This window comes from Equus asinus, chromosome 2, assembly GCF_041296235.1.
Source record: "Equus asinus isolate D_3611 breed Donkey chromosome 2, EquAss-T2T_v2, whole genome shotgun sequence".
Taxonomy (NCBI): domain Eukaryota; kingdom Metazoa; phylum Chordata; class Mammalia; order Perissodactyla; family Equidae; genus Equus; species Equus asinus.
The window spans coordinates 99,312,138-99,336,166 of record NC_091791.1 but is presented as its reverse complement, the minus strand read 5'-3'; the positions used below and the strand labels follow the sequence as shown (position 1 = coordinate 99,336,166).

Below are 24,029 nucleotides of genomic sequence, written 5' to 3'. Positions count from 1 at the left end.
CCAGACCAGGTGGTGACATCAGCACCCCCACCTGTGATCAGGACTCAGCCACGGCCACAAGTACAGCTCGGCGACAAAACTCATTCTCACAAGAGGTGAAGAAAGTGGACAGGCGAGTTCTTAGTCCTGCCCCTCACAACAAGGGACATAAACTTCAACATTTTCTCCTCCTCAACTTTAACCCCAGAACTGCTTTAGCAAATCTAACTCAAATGAAAATTATTAAAAAAAGAAAAGAAAAAGGTGATATCAGAGCTGAAACACAACTACTAAATAGGAAAACAGTAACATCTGAATGGTTCGTTTTCAATATAAATAACACTCAAAAATAATCTCTAAGCTCACACAGCAGATATTAAGCTAAACACTCTGCCTGTGTTATCTCACCTGATCCTTGCAACAACCACACAAGTAAGCGGGATTGTTCTGACTTCACAGATAAGGACGCCATGGGCTTTAAAAGTAAAACTAACCTGTCCAAGATCACCCAGCTGGTAAGTGGCTGAGCTCCCACGTGAACCCAAGTTGGTGTGATTCTAAAACTCACACTCCACTGCTCCAATGTTTTGCCTCCTTCAAAAATAATACCAGCTGCCACCTCCCGACCGCTCACTAGCAAAGTCTCAAAGTCCTGAAGCGCCCACACCACAGCACACAGTCTCACTAACACTTGCTCCGTCGAGTGCCAAGGAGAGGGGAGTATTAAGTATTAAACACTGGTGACGTTGACACAATTGGCGTGAAAAATTAGTGCTTATATGAATGCCTGTCTTCAATATAATTACATAATAATTCTTGTAATTCGTACCTTTCATATTCACCTATTTTTATAAAGCTTTGTTTTATTCATATTTTAAATCAATTTTCCAAAAAACTATCTACTTCGACAGCCACGTATCCATTCAGGAAACAGTGCTAATGGACCACTCTGTGCAACCTTATCAGTGGCACAGCATGTGCTGAATACCACCAGTCCCCACCTTCAAGACCACCCTGTGGGAAAGAGATGTCTAAACAACGAGCTATAACGAGGAGATGATATTTGAAGCAGGCTTTTGTAAGACAAATTGTGTTTAAAGAGGTGAAAAATGGGAAAAGAAGACATTTAAGATACAGGAAACAGTGTAAACAAAGGGCCCATGAAAACAAATGGCATACTTAGGGAATGACAAATCACTGTGGTAGAAGAGATGGACATGCATCTAGAACATGAGCACTTTCTCTTTTTTTGCTGAGGAAGATTCGCCCTGAGCTAACATCCACTACCAATCTTCCTGTTTTTGTATGTGAGCCACTGCAACAGCATGGCCACTGACAGACGAGTGGTGTAGGTCTAAACTGGGGAACCAAACCAGGGCCGCTGAGGCAGGGCGAGCCGAACTTACCACCAGGCCACTGGGGCTGGCCCCGGAACAGCAGTATTTTAATCTGGAGGTAATGGGAACCATGGAAGTTTTCAAGTAGAAGAATGGCTTGGTTGGCTCTGAGACAGAATGGTAATGAGGGCGATACTGTGGAAGACAGACTGCAGGGAGAAATATTAAGAACTATACCCGAAATCCAGGTGAGAGATAACAAGGTCTTTAACTAGGGCAATGGCAGAAACAGAAAGAAAAATGAAGAATAATTACAAAGGAAGCACTGACCCCATTTGACAGTCTATTAGATGGGCTGAAGAGGGGTTAGAAGGGCACTGGGGAAGACGAAGGCTTTACAGACAACTGGAAAAGAGACAGAAAGCACAGCTAACTCCTCACCTGATATTTTCCTACCGACAATAAACACCAAACAGATTAGGGATTTTAAAAAATAAAAAAATAAAAGGAAGAAGAAATATAAACGAATGGCTGTACTTGAAATGGTAAAGGCCTTTCCAAACAAGACTATAAAGGCAGAAATCAGAAAGGAAAAGATAAATTGGCTACATAAAACATATTTAAACCTCTATCAGGCAATTAAAAAAAACAACTTGAAAGAAATTGGAGGGGAAATTTACAACACACAACAACGAGCTAATATTGTCCTATAATCTTTATATATATGTACATTCTTAGACACGAATTAAATGACAACTATTTCCTTACAAAAATGGGCTAGAAACACAAATAGGCAACTGACAAAACAATACAAATGGCGAGTAATTATACGAAAAATTTTTAATCTCACTCCTAATCAAAGAAATGCAAATTAAAGTAACAGTATCACCATTTCAGCTATCAGACTGGCAAAGATTTAAAAAAAAAAAAAGTAACATTATTGTCCGGTATCTGGGGAAACTCCACATTCTTACACTGTTCCAGAAGAAAATGTGGCAACACATACCATCTATAGTAAACTTGCAGAAACTTCTATAAAAGGAAAACAGTCTATTTTATTTTTAAAAGATGACTTGGTGACTTGCGACATGGATGACTAAATAAAAGATGATGCCATTAAACAAGACTGGGGACACCAGGAGAAGCAGGCCAGAATGATAAATTCATGCCTGCAACATGTTCAGCTTGACATGTCAATGGGACATCCAGGTAGGGACATCCTGCAGGCTGTTGGAAAGACAGGTCTGAAAAATTCAGGAGAGACACCAGGTTGGAGACCCAGATGTGAAAAGTGGCACCAGAGGAGTGGATGAGCTCCCCAGAGACACAGATTGTACAGAAAAATAAAAAACGTCAAGGAGTGTGCCTCAGAGAACACCAACATTTAAGAGGTGAATATTCCAGAGAAAGAATGGTCACCATGGTAAATGAGAACCATGAGAGAATCACAGGACAGTAATCAAGGAAGAAAAAATTTTCAGGAAGCTGGGAGGTCACCAACTCAAATGCTGCAGAGATGTGTGGCAAAGAGAAAAGGATAAGGCAAATAAGGAAGAAGGTCATCTGTGACCCCAGCTGGCGGGATCTCAGTGGAGTGGTGAGGCAGGAGAAGTCAGATCGCTCTAACTAGGAAAGTAACTAGAAGTGGGGAACTAGAACACCAAATGCAGACTTTTTCCAAGAGGCTTAAGAAGGGAAGAAGAGAACTTGGGGAAATGGAGAAAGGGTGAGTCTGAGGTGGTGGCATGTTCAGGGAAGGCGTCTCTCTCTCTCCATCTCCTTTTTTTTATTGAGAAGAGGCACTTACTTGCGGCCTGCAAAATAACAAGTGAAGGAGGGACTAAAGATACGAGAAATAAAGAACAAAAGGGGGCTGGCCCCATGGCCGAGTGGTTAAGTTCTCATACTCCACTTCAGTGGCCCAGGGTCTCTGGTTCAGATCCTGAGTGCGGACATGGCCCCACTCATCAGGCCATGCTGAGGTGGCGTCCCACATGCCACAGCTAGAGAGGGACCCACAACTAAAAATATACAACTATGTACTAGGGGGATCTGGGGAAGAAAAAGCAGAAAACAAAAACAAAAGCAAGGTTCTGAAGGATACAGGGAGCAGCTAGCTATGGAAAGCCACATACCCACTTCTTCCTTGAGAAAAGAGGGAAGGAAATAAGAATGAGCAAGAATGACCATGTTGTCTAACTAACCTCTCTCAGCTTCAGTTTCCTGTCTGTAAAAGAATTAAGAACAATACCCGGGCTGGCCTGGTGGCCAAGTTAAGCTCACATATTCTGCTTCAGCAGCCCAGGGTTTCACCGGTTCAGATCCTGGGTGAGGATATGGCACGGCTCATCAGGCCATGCTGAGGTGGCGTCCTACACAGCAGAGCCAGAAGGACATACAACTAGACCATACAACTATGTACCGGGGGGCTTTGGGGAGAAGAAGAAAAAGAAAAGACTGGCAACAGTTGTTAGCTCAGGTGCCAAACTTAAAAAAAATAAAAAATAGTACCTATTCTCATAAGATTGTTGTGGAGATTAACTGAGATAACATATACAAACACTAGCAGGCTCTAAAAAATGGTAGCGGGGCTGGCCCAGTGGCCGAGGGGTTAAGTTTGCGCGCTCCGCTTTGGCGGCCCAGGGTCTCTCTGGTTCGGATCCCGGGCACGGACATGGCACCGCTCATCAGGTCATGTTGAGGTGGCGTCCCATATGCCACAACCAGAAGGACCCACAACTAAAATATACAACTATGTACTGGGGGGATTTGGGGAGGGAAAAAAAAAAGGTAGCGATGTATTTGTGTATGCATACATAGGATGTGTGTGAAATAGCTAGATCCCAGAAACAAATCTACTTCTAGAGTCTGACACTCAGTGACTTGTGTAATACCTTCTAACTCGTCCTACTGACAACGTTTGTCAAAAGGAGCGTGTACTTGGCCCTACCCATTCCACCACTCAGTAAGACAAAGAAGTGACTATTCAGAGAACTCCACTGCGGTAAGCCTTCAAACAAGCCCAGACCAAAAGCAGATGGAGAAAAGAATCAAGGTGAGAATCTGACTTAGGGGTCTGTGAAGAGGAAACCAGTTGAACCAGTTCTGCAGAGCACATGACCTCAGCGGTTTCCCAGCTCTGTGCAATACAGAAGGGGAACAGACCAATGCCGGAACTGACTACTCCAAACCATTGAGATTCAGTTCCTCCAGGAGCAGCCCCTCCAGCACCACACCCAGCTTGCAGTGCAAATGCCCCCAAGCGCCAGGGTTACTGGCTGCTAATACCCTCCCAAGCTGGGCCGTCTGTCCTCCCAGTTAGGATTCTGCTGGGCCACTAACGCAACTGAGCACCATCTAGGCACTGGAAACAGCCTAGCAATTTCAATATAACGTGGCAAGCAAGAACAAGCCTGAGAGGAAGAAATGTAGAGTAGTCGATAAAGCATTCCTCACCATGTGAAGAGGAGGGAATGGGGCTGGCTTCTCGGAGAAAATGGCAGTTAGGTCATGAAGGACTCTCTGCGTGTGCGTGCGCATTTGTGCCTGTGTTTTGATGAAGGAGAACATGTCAGGCCAAGGGAAGAGAATGCACAGACCCTTTGAAGGATGTGAAACAGGAATGAAATGATCAGATCTGATCTAAAACACACTCTAAACAGCATGGATGAGGAGGAGGGACCAGGAAGGCGTGAGGAAGTGCTAAGAAAGTACTACAGTAATCTAGGCCAGAAACGCTAAAAGCTTGTTTTCTAAGCCATGCAAGAAAAATGAGAAATCTTGATAGTGTCTGTCTTAAGAAACTTCTGAGTATAAATTAAACCAATCTACGAGCTACAGGAATAAGCAAGAAATGGAAAGGAAACTTTTTTCTTTTTCTTAAGTAACTTATTTAACCTCTGTGTTTCTTGATACCTAATACAGACCCATCCCTGAGCAAACGATTTCACTCTTTGCTGAACTGGACAAGGTATGTCAAGTCTACTTGCCAAAATTAAATGTCTAATTGTTATCACATGGTCTGACTGGTCTTACTGGGGTGATGGAAACTAGACTATGGTGACAGTTGCACCATTCGGTAAATTTACTAAAAATCATTAAGTTGTACATTAAAAACAGGAGAATTTTATAGCATGTAAAATATACTTCAATAAAAAAAAAGTCCCTAGGATAACAGGATTCATTACTTACTCCCAGACCAAGACTTCAGACACAGAGCTTGGTGAAACATTACCACGTTTGATGGATCTATCCATCCATCTCTACTTTCCCATATATCACGAAGCATGAAAGCCCTTTTAACCTTAAATGAAAAAATCTTCAAACTGAGTTAAACCTAGATGATAGCAAAGTCTCAGCAGCCACAGCCCAGTCGTTGCTGGTTGTGAGCAGCTCCTGAGAAAGAAACAAGAGAAAGATAGGTACACACTTCTTTGCAAAAGCAATTCCGTTGAGTCACTGCCTACTGCAGCAACTACTAGAGCCCCAGGGTGAACAGGAGAGCCTGCAGAGCGAGCACATGTCAAAAATTTAATTTCCAGATCTAGTACTTAGTGAGAACAGATCAGGAGGAGTGGTCAACCACTACTCATGAAGGACACAGTCCTTGCGCTCTCAGGCTCACAATATATTAGGGAAGAGAAAAGTCTCAGGCACTTACAATACATTGTGAAAAGTTATAATAAAGATGCAGGGGTGGGGGGTTGTCTATAGAAACACAAGAGAAGAGCATCTAACTCAGACCTGGGGTAAGGGTGGTGGATATCCAGATAAGCCTCCTGGAGGAGGTGCTACCTGAATTTATTTTCTTAGACAGGCAACATATTTACACAGGTCAAAATTCAAAAAGTATAAAAAGCTACCCAGTTAAAAGGAAGAAAATTTCATGAAGTGAACAGACAAGAGTATCAATATGTTGCAGAGATTAAGAATAAATGCTGAAAATTGTCCAATGGACACAGCAGTTAGGTCATCAGTGATCTGAGCAAGAGACATCTCAGTGAGGGAAAGGAACATGCATGAATCACACCCACAGGAGTTAAGATAAAGAAGTGTGGACACAGTGGGTACAGACAAGACTTCCTTGAAGGAAAAAAGAAGAGCCAATGATCAGAGTAGGGTCTGAGATTAAGGCAGTCCATCTTGAATAAGTGAAGATGTTTACGTGCTAAGGAGCAAGAATCAGCAGAAACAAGTATGAGTTACAGTTAAGAAAATAAAACTGGAAGAGGGACCCTAGAGGACAAGAAGGGACAAGATCCAGACCACAGATAGAAGACCGAGTCTTAGGAAGAAAGAAGACACTTCGCCCATTGCTACAGGGAAGGAGGTCAAGACGCATGTTAAATGGGACGGGGTGGCTCAGTTAGGGCTGGGAAAATTGAGAGAGTTGGTAGAGAAAATAGAGGTCACCAAGCTGTGAGACGGGGAGCTGGGATGGAGATGCCTTCTAAGAATAAAGATTGGTAAAACTTCATCAGCCTCACCCATCTCTGAAAACTCAAACGCTACTTTCAACAGTCACCTCCTCCGTGAGCTCTTCCATGATCTACCACTGGAAATAATCTCTTTTTCCTCCAAACTTCCTCTAAACTTTCCTATGGCACTTTCTATCCCTTCACCTCTTAAGGCAGTTATTTCAGTACATAATGGTGGACTCCTTTTCTGAAGGAAGCATGGTGCTCAATAAACAACTGCTGAATGACACAAACTCTTCTTTCTCTCTTGCTTGAGGACCCTAGTCCTGGTCTCAGTTATAACCAAATAATAAAAGAAAAAGAAATTACCCTAGGATCTCATCACCACAAGACTCAAATTCTCTTAACCGCCCAACCCCCACATTCCACACAACTATGCACCAATTCAACTGAATGCTATTCCTGAGCATCTACTCTGCGGAAAAGCGCTGTGGAAGGAGGTGCTGTTGGATACCAAGAAGTAGAAAAAGACAGTCTCAACTCTAAAGGAACACAAAAGAATAAGACAAATACACATAGAGTTAGGCCTTCCCTTCTGCCCCATACAATCTCCGTTTATCTTGCAAAACTCAGTCGTAAAATAATCCTCTCATCTAAACTCTCACACATTAACTGCATCATTTCCTTGGCAATCATACACTGCCTGGTGACATTAGTTAGAGCTTTCGTCCTTTGATGTTGAGCAACTTTGCAAATGGCTATGCCCTTTCGGTCCAATTAATCTGTAAGCCGCGGAAGGGCAAGACTGGGCCTTACTTCCCCGTCTTCTCCAGTTCTGCCAGAGGGTCCTAAACAAAGGAGGAGCTAAAAAATGTTTTTGACCTGTCTTATTTTTATTTTTTTTTGAGGAAGATTAGTCCTGAGCTAACATCTGCTGCCAATCCTCCTCTTTTTGCTGAGGAAGACTTGCCCTGAGCTAACATCCGTGCCCATCTTCCTCTACTTTATATGTGGGACGCCTACCACAGCATGGCTTGCCAAGCGGTGCCATGTCCGCACCAGGGATCCAAACCGGCAAACCCCGGGCTGCCGAAGCAGAACATGAACACTTAACCGCTGCACCACCAGGCCGGGCCCCCCGTGACCTGTTCTATTTTATTGGAAGTGTTTTCCCAGACTATTTTAGCCATGTTAGAAAAAAATGAGCAAGGGAACGTTATCAAATCATTCAAAATAAAAATACCTTTTAATAACAGAGGAAATGAAAGTAAAAATTGTTTTAAGTAACTTGAGAAAGTACTTAGGTTAGATCATAATCTTCCATTAACAGCCATACAGTCTATGCTTGAAAATCTTCTGCAACATGGGTTTTTCCAAAGCAGTTTTTTTGGGGGAATTTTTTTAGCAATTTCTTATTGTTATAAACTTCTTCCTCATATTAAGCAGATTTCTATTGCCTAGTTCTGTTCCTCTGGTACCTCACATAAGAAATTGAACTCCTCTTCCATTTTTCAGGAATTTTTTAATAATTAGGCTGAATGAATTCCCATACTGGATGACACACTGAACTTCTGAGAGTCTGTTTCTATATTCCCTCTAAATCTTGTGTCCATATTAAATAATCTCAGTCCTTTCAACTATTCTTCACATATCATAATTTATGGACCCTTTGTCATCCTAGTCATGCTCATCCAACATGCTCTAATCCTGGAGCAAGAACCAAGTCTCAATTAGTGGACTAACACCCACTGACTGGGAACGGTTCCTCGGGTTCTCAGGTTCAGGAAAAGGATTACGATCTATCTGCCGTGCTTGCTGCAGGTGTGAAAGAATCCCACCACTATCGAGCCTCCCTGCTCCAGACCACCACGGCCCCTCTTAAAGTATGGCCTCCAGGACTGAAGACCAACTTCAGGTAGCCTTGCACCAGTACAGAGGACAACGGAACCATCTCCTCCTTTGCTGTGTATACCATATTTCTATTAATGAGTTAATGAACATCTCAGGTTTGTTTCATTTTGTTTTCCCACTAATGCTACTTCTCCATCCTGTACTTAGACGCTCCATTTTTTCAACACCAATGTAGGATGTCACATTTATCACTATTAAATCTCATCACTAGATTCAAGGTATTTTGAAAGCAGCACTTATCATGTAGGATATTAACCATCCCTCCGGCAACAAGCCAAACTCAAGTTTGATTGCTACATCACTGACGCCTTCATAAGTCCCAGTAAAAATGTTTTACATGTGACACGCCCTAAAGAGCTTTCTTTGAATTAAACACCTAGCAGTTCTCTTTTTTATTGAGATAAAATTCACCTTTTTGAAACTATGTTTAAAAATGCAATTCAGTGGTTTTTGGTATATCCAGTTGTGCAACCACCCTGACTACCTTAATTCCAGAAATTTTCCACCACCCAAAAAGAAACCCCACACCCATTCAGCAGTCACTCCCCACTAGCAGCTCTTTTTGGATATGGTTTATTCACCTGGCTACAAATGTTAGTTACATTACAATCTGGTCCACATTTATCCAACTTGTCTGCAAAAGTATCACAAGACACACTTTCAAACGCTGTACTGATCTAGACCTTACTGTGCTTCTCTGATTCACCAATCTGGTAGCCCCGTCCAAAAGGAAATGACGTTAGTGTGACAGGGCTTTCCTCAGGGAGTCCTGGCTGACTCCTAAGCACCACTTCCATCTCCCTAGGTGCTCATGGGCCATCCATTTGACAACATGTTATGGGATTCTGCCAGAGGCTGGTTCACTAGACTAGAACTTGGGATATCTTCTTTTGCTTTTTAATAGTACATTGGCACTCCCCTACTTGTAAAAACCAGTCTCCTGTTCTTCACAGTGCCTTAAAGAGCAGTGACAATAGTTCAACAATTATACCTACCCATTAGTACAAGAAATAATGGCTTTAATTTAAGCTTTATAAGCCAATAACATGAGAACTCAATGGAGAATGGAAAGAAACTACAGATAAAACAGCTGAGAATTGACTATGACCATGTCCCAAATCCCTACTTGAAACAGTCCCTCAAATTCTTCATTCTGACAGAGAACAGTATTTCTCAAACCAGTATTCCCTGGAACGTTAGTCCTAAGAAAGATGATCTGTGAGAAAAGAGTCTGACAGTAAACTCGGTGTGAGGAATGATCCTCACACTATCCTCTCCCTTGGAGATTCAGAATTTACAGCCCGTGACAAAGAGTATAAGTAATCTACCAGTTAAATAATCTGTTTCACTTTGTTCAATCCAGTATTTCTAAAATTTATTTGACCACTAAACTCTTTCTTCCTTAATGTCACAGCACTCACTAACAGAATACATCTCAAAACACAGTGACACAGAAAATCAGCGACACAAATCCCAAATCCCAGACTGTACTCTCCTTTACCACAAAGAATAAATTATGTTAATTTGGCAAGTCTATTCATCTCTTCACAGTATATATGTCAGAGCTCTTAATTCAAAACCTGTTTCCTCAATGCCGACTTCATTACACACTATTAATCTTTTTAACATCACAACACAACTTGCTTGAAAGCACTCTGGAAAATTCCAGCAAGTTTCCCTAAACGGATATTTAAGCCACACATTTCCAAAATCTCAACAGATGAAGCTGCTTTGTTCTGAAAAAAATTAAGATCTCAACTCATAGACTAGAGGGTATGGCCAACTCCAGAGCATATGCCATAAGAGAGCCATTGCTGAGACTCAATATTTAAGATATTATCCAAATCTCACCCAGAGAAAAGAATAAAGCAGGATCTCCACCTCGTTCCTCACACAAAAATAAATTCCAAATGGATCAAAGGGTTAAATGGCAAAACTCTTCACATTCTAAAAATACTAGAAGAAACCATGGGGAAATGTTTTTGTATGATCTCATTATAGATACGGACTCTCTAAAAATGACATAAAACCCAAAAGCTAAAAATAAAAGATTAATACAATCAAATACGTTTTAAAATTCTAAATTGTTTTAAACACTTTAAAGTCAAAAGCTAAAGGACAAACTGGAATATTTACCAGACATATGGCGTCCAAAGAGTCAATCTCTTCAATTTATAAAGAGCTCTTACAAATCAATAAGAAAAGATCAATAACCCACTTGAAAAATGAGCAAAGGATTCTGCCACAACAGTTGACAGAATAGGAAATACAAATGGCTCTTAAACATATGTAAAGCTGCTTAGCTTCACTCAGAATTAGATAATCTGAAAATGAAATACAATGAAATACCATTTCCACCTATAAAATTTACAAATATTAAAAAAAATTATGATACTCCACGTTGGTGAAACTATGGGGAAAGCAGCCCTCTCATATACTATTGATGGACATGTAAACTGGTACAACTTCCACAGAGGACAAACTGACAATATTTATCACTCTTTTTTTTTTTTTTTTTTAAGATTGGCACCTGAGCTAACATCTGTTGCCAATCTTCTTTTTCTTCTTCGTCTTCTTCTTCTTCTTCTTCTCCCCAAAGCCCTCCAGTACATAGTGGAATATTCTAGTTGTGAGTACCTCTGGTTGTGCAATGTGGGACACCACCTCAGCATGGCCTGATGAGCAGTGCCATGTCCGTGCCCGGGATCCGAACCAGTGAAAGCCTGGGCTGCCGAAGCAGAGTGTGCGAACTTAACCACGCAGCCATGAGGCTGGCCCCCTGACAATATTTATCAAAACTAAATGTACATATTCCTTTTGACTCCGAAATTCCACTTTTAGAAATTTAACCTGCAAGAATACTCACAAGTGCAAGATGGCATCCAAAGTTGCTAACCACGACACTATTTATAACAGCAAAAGCTGAAGGGAAAAGCCCACTGACAGGTAAAATCCACACACTGAAAAACTGTGCAACTGTCAAGAAAAAAAAAATGAGGCACTCTAATGTATTCATATAGAATGAGCTACAAGACGCAAAGCAAAATGTATAGTGTGCGATCACTTCTAAACAAGGAAATAAAAGTTTTTACAATTTTTTAATATGCATACAATACTCTGAAGATACACAATCAGTGGTTCCATCTGGGGAAAAGTGGGGGCCTGAGAAACAGGACTAAGGAGACAATTTTTTTCAGTGTATATCCTAGCACAGCCTCTGAATTAAATATCACGTCTGTGTATTATAAATTTTTTAAGGATTTTTAAAACATTTCAATTAAAAAAATTAAGACCAAATCTGCCTAAAAAATATTTTTGTGGAAATTCTCAAGTTTTTAAAGGAAAACTCCCAAAGTCAAGTCACTCACTGTGAAGCACTACTTTTTCAAACTTTCTATGATTAAGAAGCATTGTCCAAACTAATGACATAGCATTGTCTTCAGGACAGGAAAACATCTTGTTATAAAAGTCACGTAAGTAATAACTTCTGTTTCCTTTTAACTGCTTTAAAGGTCATCTGAGACGTATACGTTATTTGTAATAAAATGATCTGCTATACTGTGAGATTTTTCTATTTAAATTTTGTTTTCATATCATTTTCTATCTTTAATGATCACCAGTTTTTTCTTCTTTTCAATTCCTTTTCTAATTTTGCCCCATTCCCTCTTCTTATACTTCAGCTCCTTCTGCTTCAGTTTTTAGGAACGCTAGTTAATCCTATTCCAGAAACTATTTTTAGTTTTTTATGTTGCTGATTGATGATCCCTAGAACAGGCTGATACTTTCTACCTTATGGATAAATCCCTATCACAATAGTATTTCCTTGAACTACAAAAGTCTCACAATTTTTCCTAAAGCCAGCGTTCTCTCAGTCCCCAAACATCGGCCCCGGCAGAAGCCAGGAGCTGGGCTGGCAGCTGCCTCTCCAAGCTCCTTCTGCTTTTCGTTACGTTTTCCAGTGAGTCAACAGGAAGGTATTCTGAGAAAAGAAATAGAGGCCTTGAGACAGGCCTTTCCTCCACCCACAACACCAAAAAATACAGTTCTTGCCAAACGATCCAAGGCAATTTCCAATGCAATTCGCCACTCCCGTCTGCATGAGGTCACTATTCAAAAAACAAGCAAGTGGAGGAAGAAATGCCTTTCTAAACAGAATGAGAAGCAGATACCAGGTTACGAAGAAGACAACCAATCGGGACGGGAACTCTCCAGCCTCCCCAGCCACTGTACGTAACTCTACAACCCCTACTGCACGCGCTTCCGCTTCCAGCGAAACCATCTTCGCGAGCAGGAATTAGGTCAAAAAAGTCAAATCTACACATTTATCACAGAACAGTTATCACGTTTCTGGACATCTATAAAGATCACTTAACTTAGATTTTATGTTTTCTATATTTCTTGTAAGCATGTATGCACAAATCTTCCACCAGTCAACAGTTAACAGCTACCCGTGATCGTCTATCACTATCTCAGCTCTGCAGTGACTAAGGAAAGTCTAAGACCGAGTCCAACAAGCTAGTTAGACACAAAAGTACGTGAGACGATTCGGAGAACTGCCCTCATTTATCGGAGGGGCAGGTGAGAGAGGCTCTGCGACAGAGGTAGGGAAGAGCTCCCATTCCCTGGCCCATTTGACGGCTAGGAAATTACTTTCTTAACGTCTCTAGGAACAAGCTGAGGTAGCGTTGGCCCTCAATGCTGCCCTTTCAGCGCCTGTCCAGGCTGAAGCACTAGCACTGGTGAGACCCGGGCCTGAATTCCACAGACAGCTACATGACCTTGAGACAGGTGATACTAACTCATTTTTCCCCTGTTTAAAATAAAAAAATAAATAAAATGCGTGTTACACTGTAATGTCCTATGGAAAGTACATCATCATTCTGCTTAATTACCACTGGCAGTTACTGTCGCTGCCATCACTTTTAGAAGCAGATGTCGTACTGCAGTGGCAGACCGACCCTGTGGGCGAGAGCAAAGGCCTGGGAGCCCTCGGCAAACTCGAACACTGGATCTACCCCTCACTGGAACGGCGAGTCAATCTTGCTCAGCTTTGCTTTCTTTCCTGTTAAATGTAGATGAGAACAAGCAACTCATGGGACTTCAAGAATAGCTATGTAAACAATGCATATAAAGTGCTCAGCACAGTGCCTAGCACATAATAAGTGCTCGATAAATGGTACTGAGGATGACAATGACGAGGAGGGTGAGAAGGAGGAGGACACTGACCTTGGGGCAGATAGGAAATATTTTATATCATGATGTCCTTGCAAATTGCAGGATTGGGTTTTGTTGTTGTTGTTGCTGCTGCTGCTTCCTTTTAGCTGTTGTAAAGGTATCTGAAGTAACGAAGTTTCTATACCAAAATGCCTTATTGAAAAACAACACACTAATTCTTCCCAGCATATAAGAACACTTTTTTAAGAAAAACATTCAAACTTAAGCAAGTAAACTTCCTCTTCAAAATAAACCATTAACCAGACCTAAGATTTTTTTGACTCACACAGTGTCAAAACATTGGGATCAATCAGATTACCAGGAGGCTCTTTCACAGAAGAAAAATCAAGTGGCAGAGTCCTGCTTTGATCAGGTCGGCAATGAGACCTCTGCGTTCAAGTGGCCCTTCACTTGGCCTGCTCAAACAAACGGTCTCTAGGCAACCAAGTTCCAAATTAACAAACAGCCCCAGTGGCATGAATCACTTCCGGACGGTCTCACTTTGCCTACCAGCACTTTCTTACGCGTATACTTCCTGTGAAGTTTACTTAGCAACCCCAATTGGAAATAATCACAAGTCCATCAAATACCACACGGCTTAAAATGTTCAATACAGGTCCTGCTACCAACGGGTATCCCCGAATTGCTCAACTGTGAAGCAGAAGGAACTACACAGAAATCAAACAGGTCACCACGCAAAGCCAGGAAATTAAATTACTAGAACATGCCAACTTAGGCCCTCAAATACATTTTTACTATTTTTTCATTGGGAACATTAAATATATAAACACCATTGTTGCTCTGACCTCTAAGACCAGAAGAAACATACGCCAAATTAGGTCAAACAATGGCCCACTTAGCCCAATCAGACTTTCCCAGCCTTGACTGGTGGACAACCCGTGCACTCAGCTGGCCAAGTTAACACTAGTTTCCTGTGGCCACATCCACTCCAAGACTTATTAAAAATAAGAGGAATTGGTAAAGTATTTAACCCAACTCTTTTGACTACAAGCTCCTTTTTTCCACCTGAAAAAGATCCTATGTGTCACACTATTCTTCATTAACTAATTAGAGACCTTTAATCTATTAACAAGACTAGAGAAGGAAAAGGAGTTAATAGACCAAAATGAAAACTGCAATAGGACAAAGCAACTACCATTAACAGAACCTAGGAAAAAAATCAAGACTAGAAAATCAAGTCAGTGAAACAGAAGATATATGTGAGACACATACCTAGAATGTCAACCTAATATTAACAAAGTGAAGAATAGCCATAAAACAGACCGTGCAGATTTAACATTTAACCTACCAAGAGGCACTCCTAAGACAGAACTAATGAATCAGAACAATTATTAAAGGTCTAGTAATTTCCTAGAGCTAAAATAAATAAACGAAAAAGGTACTATAAATCAAGAAAAGTTTCCACATTACAGGCAAAATTACTAAGCCAACATCAACTCTAATATATAACTTAAGGAAACTTCAAGAAACAAATTTTACAAGTTTCAAATCCTGAAAAAGTGTAAAAAAAAAAAAAGTTACTTGTCACGGAGCTAAAATCAGGCTAGCTTCAGAGGTTGTCACTCAATAAGTAGAAGAAGGTGAAGTCACATACCTTTTCTCAAGAAAAATGAAATACAGTTCACCATAACAGAATAAAAAGTCTAGAAACAGAACTATATGTAATTTAATATTTGACAAAGTAGGTATCAGTCGCTAATAGGTAGTCAAAAGATTGTTTTTAAATGATATCAGAATAATTTAGAAACACTATGAGATTTAAAGACTTAGATTCTTAAAAAAATCTAAATCATTAAATCAGAAAAGCCAACAGAATATAAAACTTCAAATTTTAGCAAAGCTTTAGAGAAATTAAACTATCTAGGCTTTGAACTGATAGAAGTTACAAAGAGAAAGATTAACATAAACTAAATAAAATGTTAAACTTCTGTTCAGTGAAAAAACAAATAAAGTGGAAAATACTTGTAGCAAATACAACAGAAAGTTGTCCATATTAAGAGAACTCACAAAAGTTAACATCATGACCCTAGGAGATAGACAAACAGCATCAACAATTTGCATAATAAAATAAAATTGGTAAACAAATAGACGAGAAAACATTTAACCTTTCTGTCGATCAAAGCAATATAACTTTAAACTGGAATAAGTCTCAATAAATTATGAACATTATGCAACCACTGAAAATAGTAATTAAGACAACACAGCAATTTAAAAATCTACATTTGTGATTACAACCATCTAAAAATTATGTCCTTAGTTTTTCGTTTCTCTTAATCCCTTTTCTCTTATTATAAAATTCATGATCATTGTAAAAAGCATACTAAATATACAGAAGGGCATTAAACACAAAGGAAAAGTCTTCTCACATCCTCCACCCCCATTCCATTCTCTAGGGGTATCCTCTGTTTCTGGTGTTTCCTTTCAGACAAAAGCTGAAATCTGAAGTGAAAAAACTAAGGCTACCAACCTTTAGAACCTTGAAAGTGCCCAGAAAATTCCCCAGAAAAGTTTATTAACACCTCATCATCTTCATATTGAATCTGCTTTTGCCCCAAGGACCAGGATCAAGAATACATTTACTGAGCGTCTACTGTATTTCAGACACGGCCCCAAGCACTTAACCCCCACAGCAGCTCTGTAAGACGCAGGGTCTCTCCACTCTGCAGATTCAGGCTCACCCCCTGAGGTGAAGCGACGTGCAAAACCAGAATCAGAACTCACACCTGCAAAACTGAAAGTCCTCATTCTTTTCACTTCACGTATCTCAACAGTCAAGATTTTCAAAGACGTTTAAGGCAGACTTTTTAAATTTCTATTTTACTTAATTACAAGTATCATGAGATTATAGTTACATGATTTTTCTTAGTAATAATGACAGCTACTAACTAGTTGACTGCCTAATATTACCAGACTACTTTCCACATTTCTTAACTGTAAATTTTGGTAAGTGTCTCTGCTGCACAGTAGGGTAAAAAGCTTTTTGTGGCCACAGGAGGAACTAACCCTCCCGTTTGTAACATTGTTACTATGTGAAAAAAACACTCAGTTTGAAACACTGTAACAAATATGCTTTTAAAAGAAACCCACTTGTTACACTGGAGTCTGTCCAAGGCAGTTGCATTAGGGTAAATTTCAGAAAACAGAACAGTCCAGGTTTTCATCTATGTCATCATTTTAAGAGTTAAGAATAAATCCCACCCTACAGTTCCCCTTGATAATTATGAATATGTGAATGCATCCAGCTTGTAGTCCCAACGTGCCATTCTATGTGTGCCCTTAATCATACTGGGTCTCATGAGGCAATTAAATTAGCTTTCTCATTTGTACAAGGAGAGTGCTTGGATCAACCTCCTAAAAATGATCCCCCTCAATCTTAAGTGATATCCCTCCATTCGAGAACTCTAGAAGCTGGGGAGCAAGCTGTTCTTCCTAGTCACCTCACTGTCCGCTTTATTTTCTTGCCTCTAAATGTCTTTAACTTCTGTGTTCGTGATCACAGTGTGCCAGCCTGGATATAACCAAGTGTTGCTGGAATTCTGATCCCTCTTATAAGAGAGGAGATCTGAATGGCCCATCCTGGAAAATGCCAACAACAAAGACACTACACAAATGAGAATTTGTTCTCAAGAACTGATTTCTTTCCAAGATACTTTTTCAATTCCCCTAAATTACAAAAGGTAAAGTGCGTCCACTTAGTGCTAAGCTCTTGTTAACACCATGTAGTTTCTGACAGTCTCCAACCCGCCACAGCCCTTACTTCCCCTCCCACAAGGGGGGTGTGCCCTGCCCCTTGAACTGGGGTATGGACATGAGCAGGAGGAAGGTGGCCTATGACAGGCTCAAAAGGGCATACCCACAAACCTCTGAAAGGAATCCTAAATTGTCAAACCTAGAGAGTGCTGGAATTAACCTTCTTCCTGTGACCTTTAACCTAACTGAATTTTCTCCAGTTTCTAATACTACTCCTACATTCTCCTCACCTGCAGGCTGCCCTACTCTGCCCTGCCCTTGTTATCTTCTTGCTTCTTTTCCCCTGAACCTTCTATCTCTGTTATCCCTCCTGTCCAAGACCTGAGTAACCCACCATATCTCACATATTGAAATCTCGCCTCCTTCGACAGACAGAAAATGCTATTCATGGCTACTATACAACTGCTCTTTAGCCAAAACAAATGTAAAGCCCAATCAGAACAGGAAAAAGGATAAACATAAACCCACATTTAAGCATAAATACATAATTTAAGATGTGTCCCTTTATAAATCCTTGGTCTGCTCTGCAGCCCTTAACAGAAAGCCCTGAGTCCTTAGATGATATTTCATTAGAACAATAACTTAATTCCCATATTGAAGCTACTCTCTAAACAACAGAGAAAAGCAGAATCTATTTTCTATTTCCCAACCACTCCCTGCACACTTTATGGAATCACTGCTAAATTTTCCCGCTTAACCTTCTGGGGACACACAAACCCACGCCGGGAACACACTGTCATTTCTCTACACGCACTCTTCCTTACACTCACTGTCTCCACACATTCATACTCCCTCTCTACACATTCTCCTCTTCCCACGAAAGAGCTGTACCAGGTACAGGAGAAAATGGAGAGCCCTAGGATACACAATGGGGCCACTGTGCTATAAGGTGGAGCTCTCAACGGGAGGAGCGGCGGTAGCATAAATAGAAGCAAAGAGGGGAAATCTTTCTCCCTCGGATCTCTCTGATCTTTCTTCCTGGCCTTGGAGTGGGTGTAAATTCCAGAACTTGGGGCTCCTCCAACTTGGGAGGGGTGGAGTTTATAGAGGAAACAGGATGGGACCAATCCAAAAAGGTAAACTGGGCATGTGCTAGAGGGGAAAGAGAGGCCCCAGCAGCATATGAGGCACAGACCAGCTCCCGGGGTAGGAGACACAAACGGGAGCTGAAGCCCCAGCTAACGGGGAAGAGCTTGTGATTTGTCTGTGGTGTGCCCTGAACACTTTTTAGGGGTGTCAGCAGCCACGTTAGCTGGCCAGGAGGAATCCCAGTCTTCTTCTCTCAGCATGACATTCCCAGGCTTCTTTTCCTGGCTCTCACTAGTTGTAAAAGCTCAACAGATGCTTCCAAAGTTGATATTCTAATCAAAGCTTCAAATAAAAAAGTCACCGCATCCAGATTTTATATGATTGCCTCCATAAAATAAACCAGGCACAGTTCCACAATGCCAGGCCAACAGGCAGAGTGTACAGGGCAATATGCCACCATTATGCCCTCCTTTATAACCCAAAGCATAAAAAATAAAGACGATCACAAATGTCTCGCTGCCTTAGTCACGTTCCCAAGCGCGTAGAAGCACCCAACAAAAACACCCCAGGGGATCACGGCCCCCTGGATGGGTTCTAAAGGAAATAGGCTACTTTTCTATTCTGGAAAAAACACCTGATGGAAAGGAACATGCTCCGGAGCAGACGGAAATGAACAGTGTTGCTAGTGCAGCTCTGAAAGGAGCCGTGCTAAGAGCACCATTCTATTCGGGCTCTCAAAACCCAGCAAAAGGCAGGGTCTAAAACTGCTTTAAACCTTGTTTCTCAACTAGGAGGGCCATCAGAGCCACCAGAAGCATTTTAAATATAGACGTATCCGGACCTTCCAGCCCTGATCGACTGAACCAGCAGCTCTGTGGAAAGGCATCTGTACTTTTTTTTTAAGTTCCCCAGGTGATTCTAATGCACACACCTGGTTAAGAACCAGCGTATAAAATGATGAAAACTCTTCTTCCATCAAAAAAACTACAAGTAAACCACGAAAACTCAGGCCTCAGTTTCCTCACTGAAGTGAGATGGTTGAACCACGAGTGGTAACAAGAGGGTGTTAGCCAAGACATCCTCTGCGAAAAGGGAATTCTACTACAGAAACCCAATACTAAAACAAAGCAGAACCGCTTTAGATGGGGGCAGGATGGCGAGCTGGGGCTCTTCCCGCTCATCCCAAGGTCACCTCAGCAGAGACACCAAGGCTTCACAGAGCACAAGATGGTCTCTCATACCAGCTGCAGCTTGCAAAGTCTATCACCTTCCAAAACTAGATCTACTCCACAATTCAAGTAGGAGAGGACCTAAGATTTTTATACAAGGGGCCCTTACAAACTGTGTATGAGAAACATCCCCTTTTCTAATAACATATTCACCTCCTGCTGTCTAACCTTCCATTTACAAAAATGTTATTATCATTCTCCCCACCTAAACCATCACTAATCCTCCCCTAGTCTAATGGAAGGGCTTTAAGCTCAGAAAAGCAGCCTGGAATCAAGAAGACACACCAAATGCACGTTAATGGTAGCCCCAGGGATGGGAAGGAAGACAATGGGACCAAAGACAGGCACAGAGGGACTCCAGGTCTTTTGAGAGGAAGGGGAAAGATCTGAAGGGCTAACATATGTTAGTTCTGGAATACTTGGATGTTTGCTGTTTTGTTCTCTGGACCTTCCTGTAGCATTTTAGGATTTTTGGAATTACAAAAACAAAACAAAACAAAACCACTCTTGTTTATTAGCACCATTTGAAACAGCCTTGATTTTCATTAGACTGTGATCACAAATACCTTTTTTTACGCTTGCTGGCTTTTTTCACCAAAGCTCACTTATAGGATACATGATCTGTAATTATATCTATCTATCCTGGGACTTTGCAAAGGAACACAAGCACCAGAACAAAACAAATGAACCACTGACAGCAAATAGACTCTAACAATAAGACCACAAGGTCTGGGAGCATCTGAAAAAGGAAAACAGAAGTCGTACGTTCACTTCACAAAGAATGCAGAAGATGTTGCCTTTGCTAAACTGCCTTTTAATACTGCCAAATGGAGGCTCTATACCCAGAGCACTAGCAAGAGGAGAATGGACCCAATTCATATACAAATCAAAACCAGTGAGAAACCAGTGAAACATTAAGGCCAAGAGCTTCAAACCCTAAAAACGCTATTTCTTCTTGCAGCTGGTAGTGCCCAAAACATGCACCATAAGCATAAAACTGAACAACACAAATCTGGAAATTTTTCAGTAAACGTAAGTGTCCATCAGAGTGTTTCGTGATAAACTGCTATCAAGGCTACTTGCTGGGGCCGGCCCGGTGGCGCAGTGGTTAAGTTCCCATATTCCACTTTGGCAGCCCAGGGTTCGCTGGTTCGGATCCCGGATGCGGACATGGCACCACTTGTCAAAGCTATACTGTGGCAGGTGTCCCACATACAAAGTAGAGGAAGATGGGCATGGATGTTAGCTCAGGGCCAGTCTTCCTCAGCAAAAAAGAGGAGGACTGGCAGCAGATGTTAGCTCAGGGGTAATCTTCCTCAAAAAAAAAGGCCACCTGCTCCCATGAATAAATACCCTACCTGTATTTAGTCCTTCAAACTACCAGCTTCCCACAGCCTCAGCTACAACATACTCAAAGAGATCTTTATGTGTTCACACCATATCAACTCCCTCCTCTCAACCTTCTCTTCAGCCAGCCAATCTTTACCTCTTTGCTTCTTCCAAATGACAAAGGTATTCATAAGCCACATTCTGCCGTCTCCTTTCATCCATCTCCTCTGCAGTGAGTCTCTCATTATCCAGGACAGCTAAAATGTAAAAGAAAGAATGCAAACATAAGAATCTGTAACCTTCCCAGGTGATAAAATGCCACAGGGGCTGGCCCAGTGGCGCAGCAGTTAAGTTCTCACGTTTCACTTCTTGGGGGCCCGGGGTTCACCAGTTCGGATCCCGCGTGTGGACATGGCACTGAGTGGCAAAAGCCATGCTGTGGTAGGTGTCCCAGGTATAAAGTAGAGGAAGATGGGCATGGATGTTAGCTCAGGGCCAGTCTTCCTCCGCAAAAAGAGGAGGATTGGCAGTAGTCAGCTCAGGGCTAATCTTCCTCAAAAAAAAAAAGAATGCCACAGCTAAGTTCTTGCTAGAGAACTTGAACTAGGTGTTAGAAGTCACCTGGAGAGTGAGGGTAACCTGTGGATGTGTGGCTAGCCAGGTGTAGTACAATGACTTTCCTAAAACAGGAATTATGGGGTTTCAACTATATTCATCTTTTTTTTTAAGTAAGATAATATGAACACGTACTAAGTTTTAGTGTAACCTAAAAAATACTGACTTGAGATTTTTGGCCCAAATTTGTCCTGGTCTATCTGCCAGATTCTAAGTACAGAGCTGATCATGTTATCTTCCTCTTTTATTAATAACCAAAGCCAGCAGCCATTGAGAACTAAGTGGCAGTAACTATGCTAAGCAATTTACATGCATTCTCTCACTGAAGCGCCCCAGCAACCCTGTGATTATCACTCTCATTTTACAGATGAGGAAATTGAGGCTGGGTGATCTTAGCCCCACGGCTAATAAATGGTGGGGCCTCGATTCCAACCCAGGCAGTGTGTCTCAAGCCTGTGAGCTTAGCCTCTGCAATCTGCCTCCTTCGTGGGCACCAAGGTATGGAATAAATTCGTTAACTCCTTGGGACGGCAGACAAGACCTTTCCCAATTTAGCCCCAACTACTTTTGGAAACTCTCCTCCCTCTCCTTCCCTTCCTCCCACCACTGTGCACTCCACACCGCTCAGTTCCCAGCACACACAGCGCCCCTCCACTCTCCAATGCCTTAGTTTATGCTCTTCCCTCTTCAAGCCACGTCCCGTGGCCCACCCTGCCCCGTCAAACTTCACACAGCTTCCTTCAAGGCTCTGTTCCAATGTCACTCCCTGTGTTCCTCCTGCCTTCCCCACGCTCCTCCTCCTCACGCAGAGCACTGTTTACGCCTGGTCAGTTCACTGCATCCTTTATCTTCATCACACCTTATTATCATTAGGTTGTACACCTGTCTGTGTCTCCGATGAAAACGTTCTTTAAAGGCGGGGCCTACGCTTACTCATCTTTAATTTCACAAACGTGACGCAAGACCTCACAAATAACTGTTGAGTGAAATTATCCTAAAAACAGGGCATTATTCGCAGAATATAAAAGAACATCGGAAACCTCGAGACTCCAAAGGACTCTCCTTTGGCCAGTGGTAACCATCCCGCCTGGCGCAATGATGTCCCAGGGACGGCTACAGAAAATGAGGAAGTCAGAGGTGTTTTTTTACTTTTGAAATCCGGACAAGAGGACTAAGCCCACGAAAGCGAAGCGACCCGCCCAGGATCACACCTCTCAGCTAGCCCGGGGCCGGGCAGGTCTGGACGCTCGGTCCACCGCGCAGGCAGCGCCTTCGCACGCGGCCAAGCGGAGCCCCGGTCCCCGTTCCCGGTCCCGGGACACGCCCTGCGGCGTCCTCTGCCACCTCCCGCGAGGCGTCTCCCCAATCTCGGCCGAGCCGCAGCGGGAGCAGCGGGGTGCGGCCCTCCAGCCGCCGCGGAGCCCGGGGGCGCGGGCCAGGGGCCTCGCCGCCCCCCGCCGCGCTGGCTCTTCCGGGTCCGCGCGGCCCGCAGCCGCCCTGCCCCACCCGCCCGGCCGCGTCCCGGGGAAAGGGCACCCCGGAGGCAGCGAGCCGGCCCGAAACCCCCGCGCCCCGGCGCCCCGCACTCACAGCCATAGTGCGGCCGGGCCACGCCGAGCCCGTCAACCTCGTCCGTGGCGGACATGGCGGCCAAGCCCGGTCTCTGCGGAGGAAGCGGAGAGACCTCGGAGGCGCGGGCGGTGGCGGCAGCAGCTCCTGCACAGTGCGCGGGCTGCCCTCCACCCGAGGCCCCGCCCCGCGCCGCCGCCCGCCTGCCCGCAGGCCCCGCCCCGGGACCCCACCCTGCTGCGCCGCAAGAGCGGGAGGAAGGGGGCGGGCACGAGCCGCCGGCCTCGCCTCAAGCCACGCCCCCGGTGACGCCCCGCGCGCCCCACCCTGCTGCGCCTACCGGAGCGGACGGAAGGGGGCGGGGCGCGAGCCGCCGGCCACGCCCCCCCAGCCACGCCCCGCGCGCTGCGCCCGCGAGAGGCAGAAGGAAGGAGGCGGAGCCTGGCTGCCAGGGCGGCTGCGAGGAGCTCCGCTGGGCTGGCAGGATCTGTACCCGCCCTGGAGCCTTGCCTTCTCTGGCCGCCGCCCCATCCGCACCTCGGACAGAAAGGCCGCCAGTGTTGGCGGCTTGAAATATAAAACGTGGGCCTTCCCCTTCCTCTGCCTGCCACGATGAACTCCACTGCACC

At 43.2% G+C, this 24,029-nt stretch overlaps 1 protein-coding gene across 3 annotated transcripts in view; it reads right to left on the bottom strand.

The window, feature by feature from the left end:
- The window catches only part of IQGAP1 (IQ motif containing GTPase activating protein 1), a 94,142-nt gene extending 70,526 nt beyond the window's left edge, over nt 1-23,616 (bottom strand). Inside the window, exons 1-2 of one of the 3 annotated variants that reach the window (XM_044760976.2) lie at nt 23,422-23,616; nt 21,374-21,473 (exon numbers count right to left, since the gene is read on the bottom strand). In XM_044760976.2, the coding sequence (XP_044616911.1) occupies nt 21,374-21,473; nt 23,422-23,476 (155 nt within the window). In that variant the 5' untranslated portion in view covers nt 23,477-23,616. Of the gene's footprint in view, nt 1-14,144; nt 14,236-21,373; nt 21,474-23,421 lie in introns of those variants that run through there. The other 2 variants (XM_070494839.1, XM_070494841.1) reach the window with 2 other exon arrangements.
- Between the last annotated feature and the right edge of the window lie 413 nt (nt 23,617-24,029).